Source organism: Atta colombica, unplaced genomic scaffold (assembly GCF_001594045.1).
Source record: "Atta colombica isolate Treedump-2 unplaced genomic scaffold, Acol1.0 scaffold39, whole genome shotgun sequence".
In the NCBI taxonomy this organism is placed as follows: domain Eukaryota; kingdom Metazoa; phylum Arthropoda; class Insecta; order Hymenoptera; family Formicidae; genus Atta; species Atta colombica.
Genome location: NW_017259498.1, coordinates 128,140 through 144,633, shown reverse-complemented (window position 1 = coordinate 144,633; position 16,494 = coordinate 128,140). Strand labels below are relative to the sequence as shown.

The 16,494-nt window shown below is 27.5% G+C and overlaps 1 protein-coding gene across 5 annotated transcripts in view; it reads right to left on the bottom strand.

Moving 5' to 3' along the window:
* The window catches only part of LOC108691106 (uncharacterized F-box/LRR-repeat protein C02F5.7), a 21,381-nt gene extending 10,693 nt beyond the window's left edge, over positions 1–10,688 (bottom strand). For 3 of the 5 annotated variants that reach the window (XM_018198746.1, XM_018198747.1, XM_018198745.1), the window contains exon 1: positions 9,966–10,156. In XM_018198746.1, the coding sequence (XP_018054235.1) occupies positions 9,966–10,079 (114 nt within the window). In that variant the 5' untranslated portion in view covers positions 10,080–10,156. Of the gene's footprint in view, positions 1–8,094; positions 8,355–9,965; positions 10,157–10,645 lie in introns of those variants that run through there. The other 2 variants (XM_018198748.1, XM_018198750.1) reach the window with 2 other exon arrangements.
* Positions 10,689–16,494: the final 5,806 nt, after the last annotated feature.

Below are 16,494 nucleotides of genomic sequence, written 5' to 3'. Positions count from 1 at the left end.
TAAAAGATTTGATATCAGATAACCACCACAATATCTTATAAAAAATTAAAAAATTAAAAAATAAAATTCAAATAGTATTATCAAATAATATTATCTTTAATTTTTATACAATATTTGGATGTTGCCTAAAATTTACAAAGCTTCATTATGTATAATTAGTTGTAAGTGACGATTTTATTTATCCGATTAAAAATGATTTTACTAATTGTAGCAAGAATTAAGCATTAAAAAAATAATATATATAAATTATACTAACACTAAAAAAGTAATAAAATATTAAAATGATACTTTAGATTTATTAAGCTCAATACTGTAATCAACTTGGCACTCAAAGTGTTATTAAACTTCATACAAATGTATCTATAGGTGATATTATATAAATTCAACATTGAATTATTCGCGAAATATCCTTCCATGTACTTTTGGCGTAATGATTGGCACGATTTCAATATACACTTAATGACTCATCAGCAACAGGTTACACGTCGCGTAATTAAGAGGCTTGAGTTTCGTGTTGACCAGCGAAATTTGTGATTTATAATACTAATTACACACCTAGAAAGCTAAATTATCTTTAATCGGGGCATTGAATTATAACAATAGAATCTGTCGATTAATGATCAGTTTATTATCAAGGAAGCTTAATATAGATAACCGTTTTTAAATATTAATTTATTAAATTGTGAAATAAAAATAACGCAAAAGATACTGAATAAAAACTGAGAAAAAAATGACCTTTTCTACGTCACATTATCGTAATAATAGAATAGATTCTTGAAACATATCGATCAAAATCTTATTTTTTACGCACGCACGCATGCATGCACGCACGCACACGACATGCATGTCATACATGTATACTTATTCATGTGCTACTTGGGAATAATACATAATATTTATGTTAACAAATTCAATTTTTTTAGCGCTTTATTGTTAACGATTTGTAAGCGCTTAGGTTATATATCAATTTAAAGAAATCGTATTGTAAAATATGAAACCATTAATCGGATCAGATAATTCTTTATTTCCCGACGTTATTAAACTCTTTTAATACATACGGAATTGTATCAAGCCATTTAACACTAGAATACCGATCATAACAACATTTCTCTCTAGGACGAAAACATGAAAAGTACAAAAATTTCTTTATTAAGGGATGCTGGAATTATCAACGAAGCGTTATTTCGTATTTCTCAAATCGTTTTGTTTTCCTTATACAAAATAAAAAATCTTTCTCCAGAAAAAACGCAAATACCTTTGAAAAAGTACAAATTAGTATGAAAAAAATCCCCCAAATTAGTATGAAAAAATCCCTCAAAATTGTAAAACAGTTTTTTGTTAGCATATAGGTTCGCTTCCTTCACATTCTGCATAAATGAATGCAAGGATAATCCAAACAAAAAGTACTTTCCCATATTTTATTTGCGTAATTTATAAGAATATCATGAGATCTTCAAATTATGATTTTGAAGCTTACAAGAGATTTGAAAAGTACGATTTGAGTGTACACAACCTCGTATATGTGATATATAGGATGTAGTAGAGCAAGAAATGTACGTAACATTTTACTTAATGTTTTTGCTAATGTAATGTTTTAATTAATGTATGTAACGTTTTCTTGATATAATATTTTATTTGGAATTAAAAATCAATTTTATCAATATCGATCAAGTTTGGTCGTCGCTCCCCCCAGCATTCTCTTAACTTCAATAATAAAAATTTTCACATTTCTGCCCTAGAGAAGAATGTGAAAAAAATTACATACTCAATGTCTTAGAACAGAAATAAAAAATGATTTACAGATCTTTACAAATATTTAAAAATATTATTTTTAAAAATATCTGTTATTTATAAGATTGAAAAATATCGAAAAAGGTGGCAAAATTTCCTTTGAAAAAAAAGTTGCACAAAAGTGTCTTTATAACTTCACTTTATATCTCATATGTCACCGGCGATTCTGAAAATAATTAAATGATTACATTGATATAAAAACTCAGAAAATCAAAGATTTATAAAGTCTAATATTTTATAACTTATAGTTTTTGTCTAATAATGTTTTTTCAACTATTTATATTTTATAATTTATAGTTTCTATTTTAAGGGATTTTCAATCTCAAAAATTCAAAATAATTTCTTTAAAATCTTCTAACGTAATAAAATATTTTTGTATGATTCAGATTTATGAAGCCCTACATACGAATTTCAACAAAATCTACAATCACATTCAATTGTCTACAATTTATTCACATTTGTTTATAAAAAATAACTTTGTTCATCTTCTAAAAACATTCGTAATTAAGTAAAAAGTTCTCATACCCTTATGTATATTTTCTTTTTAATTACATTCCATCATTTGTCTACATATGTCTATACATAATTGTCATTTGTTCAACTTGCAAGACCAAGTTATAAATAAATTTAAAATTTAAAAATTAAAAATTCGTTATGATATTTGTATGAGTTTAATATCTCTAATTTACATACAGGATTCGATTATTCACGATTTATCTACGTTTGTTCATAAACAATTGTTTGTCAATATTTATTTTTAATATTTTGTAAAATATTTATAATGAATGAAAATTCATGCAACTTTTGTCACATTACAAGTATCCTCAATTTAATTTTTTAACCAATAATAAGATTATAAATAAGACCGTTTATATTAGATACATTATTTTAAATATGAAGTGCGACTATGGTCTGAATGTTAAGATATTGAACTATTATATATATTCATTTAAATGAATTAATTTTTTAAATTATGCATATAAGTATTGGGTTATCCGGAAAGTTCGTGCCGATTTTGAAAGAAAATTGAAATGCAGAAGTTTTAATTTTAGTATATTTATTAAATTTAAATCTTTTGCGGCACGAACTTTCCGGACAACCCAATATAAGATGAGAGAGTACAATGAGAGAGTACCTACAATTTTTTAAAGAAAACCGATTTTTGTTCTATTTGCAAGAGAGTAACACAAAAATAAACAAATAGAAATGTTTTTTACTGATTATATAAATGAATATTATATATACAGTGTGTCCCAAAATTCGAAGATGATATTATTGCAGTGTAAATTTCGTAAAAATTAAATAATAAATGTGTAAGCCATTTTTTTCATAAAGTAGTGTTTTAAATATAAATATTTAAATATAAATATTTAAAGTTTGAGTAATCATAAACATCGATTAAAAAATCATCCGTATTAGTGTCTGAATGAATACATCTAATATTCGAATAAATGAATAAAAAATGAAGAATATCTATTCGAATACATGTATTTTTTATTTGTCAAAAAAATGAAAAAATATTTTTTCATTTCATTTGAATAAACATTTTTTAAATATGATTACGAATATTTTCGTTTTCGCATTTATTTCTACTCTCTATTATCTATACATACCAGGTATGTAAATATGAAACTGGAATTTACCAATAGATGGCCATAGCTGTCAATGTAGTTGCCGTTGTCAGACGGCGCCATTGACGCCATTTCCTTGTTCTGACATCTGACAAAGATTTTCAACTCACAACAATACAAGTTTCATACAACAGTATAGTTATATTTATATATTTGTAATAGCGTTGAAATGTCGAATTTTATGCCTGGAAACTACGGCTATTTGCGGACAACATTGATTTTCTGTTACCATTTGAAGAAAACTGCTGCAGAATCGCATCGAATGCTTGTCGAAGCTTACGATGAGCATGCTCTTGTAAATCACAGTGCTATGAGTGGTTTAAAAAATTCAAAAATAGCGATTTTGACGTGAGAAACGAAGAACGTGAAAAATCACCGAAAAAGTTTGAAGACAGCGAATTGCAAGCATTGTTGGATGAGGGTGACACTCAAACTCAACAATAACTCATGGATCAATTGAATGTGACATGAAAAGCCGTCTCATACGTTTGAAAATGGGAAAGATCTAGAAGATGGGAAAATGGATTCCACATGAACTGAATGAAAGACAGCAGGAAAACCGAAAAACCACTTGCGAAATGCTGCTTGCCAGGTACAAAAGAAAGTCATTTCTCCATCGAATTGTGACTAGCGATGAAAAATGGATATATTTTAAGAATCCTAAGTGTAAAAGATCATGGGTAACTCCAGGCGAACCATCGACATTGACTGCAAGGCCAAATCGCTATGGACGGAAGACAATGCTCTGTGTTTGATGGAATCAGAAAGGTGTGATCTATTATGAGCTGCTAAAACCTGGCGAAACCGTTAATACTGAACGCTACCGACAACAAATGATCAATTTGAATCAAGCTTTGTATGAAAAATGACTGGAATATCAAAAAAGGCGATACAAAGTGAGATTTTGCTGATAATGCACACACAAAACTGGTCAAGGAAACGATTGAGGCATTTGGTTGGGAAATATTTTCGCATGCGGCTTACTCACCAGACTTGGCTCCGTCCGATTACCACTTATTTGCATCGATGGGACACGCACTTGCTCAGCAGCGCTTCACTTCTTACGAAGATGTACGAAAATGGCTAGATGACTGGTTTGGCAAAAGAACAACAATTTTTTTGGCGTGGCATCCACAAATTGTCAAACAGGTGGAAAAAATGTATAGCTACCGATGGACAATACTTCGAATAAAATATTTTTTATCATTTTCATGCAATAAACGTGTAAAATAAATTTATTTTTGTTTTAATTTAAAATCATCAATGAACTGGTTATAGTTAAAGAGTAACGATTGCTTATTGGAATTTACTTTAAAACAGCTAGATTTTTGTTTGAATATTTAAATAAATATGAATTAAATTAATATTCTTGTTAAATAATCGTAGTTTTTTGTGTGTATGTGTGAATAAATATTTTTGAAAATTCAAAATTTTGAATGAATATATATGACATTTTTTTAACGTGAAAATTTGGAATAAGTACAAAGTAGCTCAATTTAATTTAGTAGCTACATTATAAATTTTTGTATTTATCGGACACACACTACATTCCGTATAATTATGTGATCATATGTGTACAGTAGCAATATTTTGATTAGTTCGGTGATCGCGAAATGTTCAATTCTAATCATTTCATACTTTCAGATAAATAAACTTTTAATCAATGTTTATTATTAGTCAAACTTTAAATGCTTATACTTAAACCCTATTTTATGAAAGTAAAGACGATTTACACTTTTATTACTTAATTTTTCAGAACGTTTCAGGCTGCAATAATATTTTCCTTGAATTTTAGAATACACTATAATGTTTATTTGTATAATTAGTAAAAAGCATTTCTGTTTGTTTATTCTTGTTGTCTCTCCTTACAAAATACAATAGATAAAAATCGGTTTTCTTTAACCTATTAAGGATCAAGAAATTTTTTTTCTCAAAATTTCAAATCCTTTGAATGGCAAATTACTATACTCTTAAAGAGCTTACTTACCAAAAATTTTTTCCCTGGATCGTTTAGACAGGGGGAGGAGATGGTCGATTTTACGATCATTGGTCCAATACAATGTAAAAAGTTGATCTATTTTTTTTGGTCGAAAAATCGATCAGTGGTCTTTAATGGGTAAAGTAGTTATAGGCATTCTTACCTCTCTCATATATGTATATTATAGTTAAAAAAATTAATTTGATGATACTTGTGGTGTGATAATAATTACTGATAGTGATTTCTCGCACATTATATATATTACATTATATTATTACATTATATATTTTATAAAATAATTAATTAAACAATAATAATTATATAGGACTTTCAATCTCTAAACTATATACAAATCATCTAACATAATCAACTAATATAAATCATCAACTAATGAGAGTCAAACAAACGATCAAGCAGATGATCAAGCATAAGATCTTAGAGAAGACGAAATTACTCTGTAGATAAATGTCTTCTTTATTTTGAACATTTCAATTCACTTTGGAGTTTTTCTCAGCAATATAGATATATATAAAGCTCACATATCCAATAAGATTGTGTCATTTACAAATTGCCAGAGATGATAATATTAAATTTCAGTAGATAGAGAGCGTGTCAAGAAGATTTGATACATAATTATTCGCAAGATTACATTTGTATAAAGAATAACCGATCGGCGTTTAAACTGCGCGAGAATTGATGAGATAAAGGAACTAAACTGAAAATTGGCTGGAAGTTGTAAATAAATTCCAATACTGTTCTATGTAATGTAGAGGTAAATATACTCACGAGAGCAGTGACGAATTTGTTTAACTCTTCATTTATTTATAACTTAATTTTGCAAAGTGAACAAAAGACAATATTTGCAGATATGCATACATATGTGGACAATGTATGTAATTTAAAAGAAAATATACATAGGGATAGGCACTCTCTCTCTCTCTCTTCTCTCTAGAATTTTTTATTTATTTATAACTTTTTTGGAGAGTCAAAAAATTATTTTTTATGGATAAATGTGGACAAATTGTGGACAATCGAATGCGATTTAGATTTTGTCAAAATTCGCATTTAAAGTTGTCCTACTTCATAGATCTTACGGAGTCAGTTCAACACATCAAATTCTCACACCTATTCTCTATACGATTAGAGTTACTTAATTAAAATCTTTTTGTTGATCGGAATTATTTTATGAAATAAAGACTGGCTTACATATTATGAGATAAGTACAATATACAGAATGTTTGGAATTTAAATATAAAAACTTCGGGAGTATAGGGAATCGATAAACTAAGAAAAAAAATCCTGTAGAGATGTGTTCATTTTTGCTTCGTTTTGGAGAAAATGCAAAAAAAGATAAAACGTTGCTTCGTTCTCACACTGCCTCTAAAGTATTAATTGAACTTTTTGCATAGTTAATTTGTCTTCCTTTTCTCTTCAGGTTGGAAAAAAAAGAGAAAAGATAAACCGTGCAAGATAAAAAGAATTTCGGATAAAAAGAACAGGCCTATTATCGTCGCTGAAATTGTGCACGAAAACAATAATAATAATTCCGTTTTCAGATGAAAACTTTTTTTTTTATTTTTTTTTGTTTATATTTTTTTCCTCTCTCTTGTAAATTCATCAGAAGTCATCGAGTGAATTACTCCTGTGACAATATATCACGTACATATTCTAACGTTGAATGTGTTGATATAGTTTTCGTGTATGACTTCTACGACAAGAGATCAACATTTTGAATAATATCTACATTAAGCAAATAAATAAATACAATGTAAATAAGTGAGAAAGTACAAAAATGAAAACTATGTTTTTTGTCTTTTTTACGATTTTCTCCAAAATGAAGCAAAAATGAGTATATCTCTATAGGACTTTCCTCTTAGTTTATCGATTCCTTACACTCATATTGGAATGTTAAACAAATTCTGCAAAAGAGATCAATAGTAAAAAAGTAATAAATTAATAAAATAAGATTTTAAAATTAGATTAAAATATTGTATGAACATTGAACAAAATTTATTAATACAATAAGAAGGAAAAGAAAACTTTTATAAATGGTCAAGCTGGATCTTAAACTGTTTAAATAATACTGTGAATTTATATATTATCTATCATCTTAAATTGTGTCCCAAATTGTTTTTTTTCTCTTAAAATGTAAACCAGATTGAATTGAACTACAATAGTAACATCACAAATTAAATTGCCTAGCAATTTAATAATTTGATGCTCATATTATAGATCTTATAAAGATCTTGATAATGCTGAACATATTAAAATCTAATATTTTTTTATTGCAAAAAATATTACCTAGAAATTTTCTTTAATATTGTTTATTTACATAGTCTGAAAAAGATTTCTACATATATTACATTTCTACATATATTACATTAAATAAAATTTAATGAATTTTAATAAATATTTAGGCTGTACTTCCGATATTATCAACTTAACGATATTATTAAAAATTTATAATTTTTTTATTATATGAATATTTTTATTACTACAAATTTATATTTTCGTCTAAAAGAGAGAGAAGAGAGAGAAAGAGAGAAAAAAATCACGCATAAAAGTGATAACATTTTTGTCATGAAAGCGAAGGAGAAAATTCATAGCTATCTTTTAAAGTAGGTATTACAAAATATTTACGATTTAATGTGTTACTTTTTTGATCGTATGATGGATTCAAATGATCAAAATTACCGTCGGTTTTCCTCGATGCGTCATGCTAAATTCTTCCTTGGATATTGCGCTGACGTGCTCCACGGCTAATTGTGTCCAAGTAGTCATTGTTAGAGCAAATAATTTTACTGAACGAAAACTATATGAATATAACTAAAAACAAATTTGAGTATGTTCGCGTTTGCGTTCCTCGCGTGAAATGCACCGATGGTTCATACGAGAGAACCGAAAATTGATCCCGACTAGTCAAGCGGATCGGCGTTTGACTGTCCTAAGAGAGTCAGCAGTTGCGACTGAGTTAATTAGTTATAAATAAAGGCAAGCAAACAGGCAGGTAGGCATCAGGCCAAAATGGGAAGACCTATTGACATTCCCCAACAGCATTGATGTGACAGCTCGCTACGTAGAAAAGAAACATGAGTAAATGTCGATTTAAATATCGCAAAATTTCCTCTTAATTGGCTGAATCAATTGGCCAGATAGCAATTGATTTCATGGATGATTTTCGCGGGAAAAAGATAAAAAAAGATTTGTATGTCATGCATACATGGAAAAAATAATTTTATTAAAATATCTAGAAATTTAACTACATAGATATACGACATAAAAGTAATTATGCTGGACTATAAAAATAATTATGTAAAACGTTCAAACTAAAGTGTTAAAATTTTTTGCAGCTCATCACGTTATTTTGGTGACTGAATGTAATTATTTTCAGATCTGTACATGAAAAGGACGATTTTGTTTAAAAATGTAGCTAGATGCAGATCTAATTTTCTATCTGTTCTTTATCGAAGGACTTTTTGAACTGATACATACCGGAATAAGTTTAAACAAATATACATATTTCACTTCAATTTATTGTTCATGTATCAATTTAGAGAATTCTTCGATAAAGATGAAGTCTTTTGTTGGATCATCAAAATAATTATATAGAACTCGAGCTGATTATTAAAATATCAAAACTTTTTACAGCATTGTTATCAAGCTTGTTCTTACATAATTATTTTGATCAGTTCAACATAATTATTTTTAGATTTATGCAAAGAATGGTTTTGTTATCGATATCAGACTCTTCACTCTCTTTATTTCTGCAAAGTCGCAGATCGTTGGATCTGGACACAATCACATTAAAAAAGATTTAAATGAATGGGATTTCTTTTCTTTTTTTTTCTGAGAAGGCAAATTACTAGAACTTTAGTCTCTAGTCCATTTTATATCCTATTGTTGTATAGTACTGTAACCCCCCCTTAGTAAAATGGGAACTTTATTCTATTGAAAAAAAAAGAAACTAAAGAGAAAAAAAGAAAGTTTTGCTATATTATATCTAAAAATTTACAGATTTGAAAATAATTTTGTTATATTGCCAAATACTTATGTAGGACGCTCAAATTGATTATTAGAATGTCAAAATTTGTTAGCATTGCTCATTATATTCGAAATTGCTATATATGTAATTATTTTAATGATTTAACAAACTTATTTTCAGATCTATATTTATACTGAAAATCGAGTTTCTTTGCATTAATCAGGATTCAGATTAAAAATAATCAAATCAAAATTTTCTGATTAAATCTATTATAATTTTAGCAGAATTCATATTGATGTGATAAGAATTTTCTGATTTATTCATTTTTAACTAAATTTTTTTTAGTGTAGCTATAATTAATTATTACATATTTCAATAAAAAAACTGTTTATTTCCGCTTGCAATCTGCAGCTTCGAGTAAATGTGAAATTAAAATTCATAACCTTCAATTATTTAAATTGAATTAATTATAAATTCTTTCCGATTTCATAAAGTTTAGAAGATGCAACAATTTCATCGATTTTTTTCTCTTTTCTAATTGAACAAGATAGATCATTGATGTAACAAAAATAAATTCGCTTACCGTATTAGGACGCCTTATTATCTTTTCGGAATCATCTCCCTCGAAGGCGTTCAGTTGTTGCAGCGCAGCCTCCACACTCAGCACATTCCAATTCGACATTCTTCGCATGTCCATGACGACAAGATTATAGAGATGAGATAATTGATTAGAAAAGAATCGCAAGGTGCGAATTGCAAAGAATGGGAAACAGATAAGCAAGAAGCAATTTTCACACTATTATTTTGTAAGCCATCTAGCAATGATGAATACATAAAGATGTTTGTCAATGCTTTATTAATTATGCAAAGGGAATTTAAAACGGATCATGAAAATCATGACATCACAGTTTTTTTTACACTTATTATAAAATTCCCCATAACACTTGAAAGATCAAAACGTAAACTTATGAATCGAATAGTAGCTTTTTGCAAGGATCTCTGTATATATTATTTAAGAATTGTACTAAGATCGGAAAAATACACGTTCTCAATTCTCGAGCACGATCTTTTTCCACTTTCGCGAGGCACAATAACTTATCCGCCAGGATACACGATCGCAGAACTATTGTGTCGCAGCCACCGTCACAAAACTTTGGTAGATTTGATAGAATAATCTTGATTTTTTATCCAATTCTGACTTTTTCGTGCATCTAGCTTATTAGTCGAGAACGGGCGTCATTTAATAGATGAAAAGTAGCGTACTCAGTCATCTTGTCGTGATGTTCGTGTAGACGTCCGTCTGCGTTCTGCGAGTTGGAGGAGAAAAATTGTAACTAAAATTATCGCGTGTTTCTCGCCGTTTTCTCAAAATAGACTCACTGGAGTGCTCCGCGAGCACAAGCATCTCGTGCAAGCGAATCATTCGAGCGAGAAGAGACACCGATGTACATTTTTTATATGCAATCCGCCAAGAAAACAGATGTTCGTTTTACATCATGAAAATGAAACAATGGATCGCTCGTATGTGCTCCTTCCATATAAAACATTGGTCGTAATTTTTATCAAAAACTAATTATATAGCTTTCCCATTCACATATGATTACGATATCTTTAAATATGAAATCACATTTAAAATTCAAATATGTAATCTTTTAGTTTTTCCAAAATTATTAAGTGATAATATAAAAAAATACAAAAAGAATAACACAAAAATGTAGAAAGAAAAAATCATTCAATAAATCTGTTATCATTATCATACAGATAATGAAATATCAAATAAATATGCTTAGTATTCAAAAATATATTGCAACTAATGAATATACTTCAATACATTGTCTGCGCCAAGAGGTAAGAGTATGATTCACTTATGACTCATATAGTACCTATATATTCTAGGAGATAAAAGAGATACATTATTTTTTCCTTTTTTACACGTCACGTATTAAGTATCAAGTAAGCGAATTTCCTGTTGACCGAAATCCAAGTGGAAATCCCTTGGCATCCTGCCGCGCTAACTTGATTAATTAAGGCCGATGTAGTACGTAATAAGTATAAGATACAACAATTGAGATACGTATAAACGTTTCGATTTAATAGCATATCAAAGATAACTTTTGTTCTTCTAAATTATTAATGCATCATCGAGATTCTTTGATAGTTTGGAGAAAGCACCAAATGGTCTTGGAGGTAGGTCATATTTTCAAGTAAAATTCTTCAATCAATTAAGGCTATCTAAGAGATAAAGATCCTTCTCGCCGCTTTATCTCAAATACTAGAATAGTATAGTACGAAGGTAATTAATGATCTTATTGTTAACTGCAAATTTAACAGACAGATTTTTTATTAGATTTGTCTTAAAAATAAACAGTAAAATTAAATAATATTATAGAATGAAATATACACGAGATTTTTGTATATAAAAAAGAATTACCTCCAAAAATATTCACTGTATGTTTCTATCAAAAAAAAAAGATAAGAAAGATGTTCTCTTTAGAACGGGATAAAACCTATTCTAAATACACATACTGGTATAATACTAATTTAATTCCCACATAAACTATATTCGACATGCATTCGATACAGGCAAAGTCTGTCAAATTCATGTTGTCAGGAATAACAATACACAAAAGTTAGACTATATAACTGATTCATATGAGTTTTAAAGATATAAGTAAAAAATAAAAACAGGAACTTTTGTTATTCCATCCATGAGTTTCTTTGAGAAGGTTTAAATAACTTCATAAATATATTTTTGGCAATGATAATAATCAAAATCTTCTATTAAAAAGAATTCTGCATTATTTGCCAAAATAATTTTGTTAATTACGTATAATATCAATAATTTATACTTTTTGGAAAGGAATAATAACAATTAACAATTTTAATAAGTTTATCTAGACCTTTAAACTGTTCTTATATGAATAAATCAAACAATTAAGAAAAAAGATTCATAAATGATCATGGCTAGATTTTACAATAGTATTTAATAATATTTGTATATAGGGTACTCTGGGAAATAAAGGTCCTCGGGAAAAAAAGTCCATTCTTTGTATCTTGTAATACATTCATTTAAAAATTCTGCTACACCATTCGTCAACTAAGAGTAGAAATCTTACGCTACATAGTTCGTTGCCGCTTGGTAATTGTCAGAAAACTTATATGGACGTGCGTTTGAGAGCCAAAAAATAAAATATTAGTGTCGTAGTTATTTTGGTCTGAAAGGATCATTTTTATACACTAGATATTTATGAATCTTATTCTATTGTTTTAATAGTGTGATTACTAAAACGGTGATTTTTATTATACTTTTTTAATAACAAAAATGCTACAAAATTTATTTGTATTGTTGGGGTAAAAAGAATGTTCTTATTATCCTTAATATTGATTGTATAATGAGTCGGTAATCCTAAATCTTAGTGAAGTTGACCAATAGCTAACTTGTACGACTAATGCTGATTGGCTAACTTCACTGATTAAGGCTAAAACTTCTGATTACCGACTTATTATAGAATTATCAGTATTAGTAGTGATTTTTACACAGTAAGACTGACAATTATTCAGAATATTCGGCCTTCACTTCTGACGCGTTTTTGCATGAAATAAAAAAATTTGTGAGAACAAATTTTGAGTCGGCGAACTGAGATATTAAGCGTTAAAATTGATCTATTCAGGAAATCTGTCAAAGTGATGAAGTGTAGTGAAAATGCATTGGAAGTGAAGTCGAGTCTAATTTCATCGAAGGTGAAGGCTGCATTCTGAATAATTACCGAGAGACTTTCAATTATATTTTTACTAAAAATAATCTTATATTTTATTCTTTATGTTATAAGATTGATATTTATATTATAAATATCAATTATAATAATGTATATATAATAATTATGATAATTTTATTGTATTTTTTATTCAATTTTTATTGTATCTTTGTTATTTAATCAAAACTTATTATAGATACTTTATAATAAAAAACTCTTTAGTAAGTATCTATTTTTATCTCTTAGAATAGTTTAAACTTGATATAGAAGCATTGGCAGTTTTTATCCATTGCGTGGAATTTCTTGCCCTGCATGTCGGATAAATGCTGAATAACTTCCTCTGCAAAATTTATATCTTTTTAATGAAGGGTATATGTATACGCATACTTTTTGCTTTTGTAGTCAAAGATCTCTAGTTTCGATAAATAGTAGCACGATCTGTGTGAGTTAAATTCCTTGCTTTAGAGACTAAAATGATACTTTACCCTACATTTTAAATATATCTTTTCTTAATATTAGAATTAGGACCGAGGCAGCCAATTTGCTCTCTCGCAAAATTCAAATTATTATAACTTTTTCCAACTTTGCTTTTACGTTATATCCGTTTGTAACTTTTCATTATTTTTCATGTTCTTAATTTTAATTAAAGAATTTTTTAATTATACATATAAAATGGTTGAATTTTGATCGTTGGAGCCAATTTGACTTCTTTATCTGATTGTATTCGTACATGATTTACGATTTTATTTACAACTTTATGGCTTTAAATATTCAATAAATTAAAGATATTGTATTATATTGTTAAATATAATTATTTATACGTTCCTTTAATTCCTTTTTATTTGTTATTTATTAATAAAATATGCTTGAAATCAAAGTTTGTATGGTCCTTCTATATCAAATCCAATTCTTCTTTATTGTTGGACTTATAACGCAATCGTAAATTGAAATAATATAATAATTTCTACACAACTAAATATTCATTAGTTTGATGATAATAAATATTTAAGTTGAAATTATTATTTCAGTCTATGATTGCATTATAAGTATTAATGAATTAATAATAATTTAAATCTTAATAATTTATTAAGATTTAAATCTTAACCGGAGAAAAGTATTATATTTTCCGCAATATTTATAGGTTTTAAGTTCATATTAGCATTATCAAAATTATTAATCAACCTAATTTATGAAATTATTTCAGTTTATTATTGTGTTATAAGTTCGCCTGTAATATGCAATTCAAAAAACTGAAGAAATATATTTAACCTCTTTTGTACTCACACTTCTTAAAAGTTCTGTAATAGTCACACCAGGGCAAAATGATTCCAGTTTGCATTTAATCCGTTGGAGTATTTAATATAGATTTTATTTTTATAGTTTTTTGACGTAAAAAAATTACATAAGTACTTTAAACATTATAAAACATAGAAATACAATGGCTTTATAAAGATTTTAATTTTAACATAATTGAAAAAATCAAGGAAGTAGGGTAAAATCATCTAATATCTTTTTTTAAAGACTTGTAATTCATTTAATTTGCAACCTTAATTCCTATTTTCGTGTCAATTTTATGGGAAATATATTCAAGATTTATCACCAAAAATTAGCGACCGATAGTAACTATACTTTATTGTATATGAAATTTTTTTTATCAAAAGTGCCGATTTTGCTTATTCAAAAAAAAGATTCTTAATATGAAATACAAGGGTTTTCTTATATGAGATAGTATCTCATAACAGAAAAACTGAGGAAAAAATAAAGGTAAGCTTTTTATATACGCTTTTATTATATTATATACAAGTAGAAACAAAGAATTTGAATGTTATACATAATAATTATATAATTTTTCGATGTGTATGTATGTGAGTATGTGTGTGTGAGAAATTTTAACAATAGAATCATCATTTTTAATATTTCATTCAATAATATGCTTTATATATTGAATTGTTTATGCTCTCATATTAGCTAGGAATATAAGTATCTCATATTACGACTTCCATGCCTTGCGGTTTCATGATCACCAAATCTAATCTTTACAGTTAAACAAATCATTATATCACATATTTTCCTATTATACGACCTTACCCTATACATTTTTGAAAAATAAATTTTTTAAAAAATCATAACGTTTTTCATTTTTAATTTTTTAAATAAAAATTTATTGCTATACTCTACAGATTTGATACTTTCAAAAAAAAAATAGTTTACGACTGGTCAAGATCCCAACGCAAAAATAATATTACGCGACAGCTGCTGCGCGCACACTGACGCGTTGGGAGAAATACCTAACGTCTAGGTCTAGATACAAAGAGGTTACCTTGAACTTCAGATAAATGACAGGTCGAATCACATTTCGAAGTAAGAACTTAAAGATATATAAAGTCTCAAACGTTTATTTTGAGGTCAAATTGGCACAAAGGGGAAAAATATATATAGATATATTATTATTATTAAGCATTGTAATCTTATAAAAGTTAATCATGATCCAATTAATTACGAATAAAAGCTGATTGTGAATAAAATTCGTAAATATTTCTATTTTAAGACTTTATATTATTTGATGAGAACAGGAACATATAGATATCCAGGTCTTGAATCCATATATTTTATATAAATAATAAGAATCTTATTAGATCATATATGTGAGAATATATCCAATAACAAATAGGAAAATTAAAGGCCTATAACAACCGAAACTTTAATGCTTAAATAATTCAATGTGAATTATATTAGGTGTAGTAAAAAGAAATCCATTATTTTTCCATTCAATTTCATGCAAAAATAATAGATTTCTTTTTACTATACCTAATACATGCTTTTCGTAAAGAATCATTTGGGCCGGTTTCACCAATTACTAATTGGCCATGGAATTGATTAATCATATTTGATGTTCAATACAAAATTACCTTTTTAAAAAAAGTAAAAAAAGATGCTAAGAAAATGTGCTTCTCAAGTAAAACCTAAGTATCCAATTAATAGTAGTTTTTATTTTACCTTCAAAGATATTCTTATTGAAGGTCTTTTTAATTTTTATTCCAATCCAAATAATAGCAACTTTAATTCTCTGTCAAAAATTACTATTCCTCGAAAAAAATTAATGTATCAAATGAAAAATTAAAATCCAGATGCTACAATCTTAACCAATCAAGTTAAATTCTATCAAATTAAAAAGTAAAACGCAAGTGATACTACCTTTTGTTACTTAACTTTAATGATATGTACCATTCGTATAAAAAATTTGATATTAATAAAACTGACGTCAAGCTAAGTTCCACAAAAATTGTATGTATCATTCGTAAAAAAGATTTGATATCAACAAATAGCATGAAATTAAAATATAATTCGGATACAAAA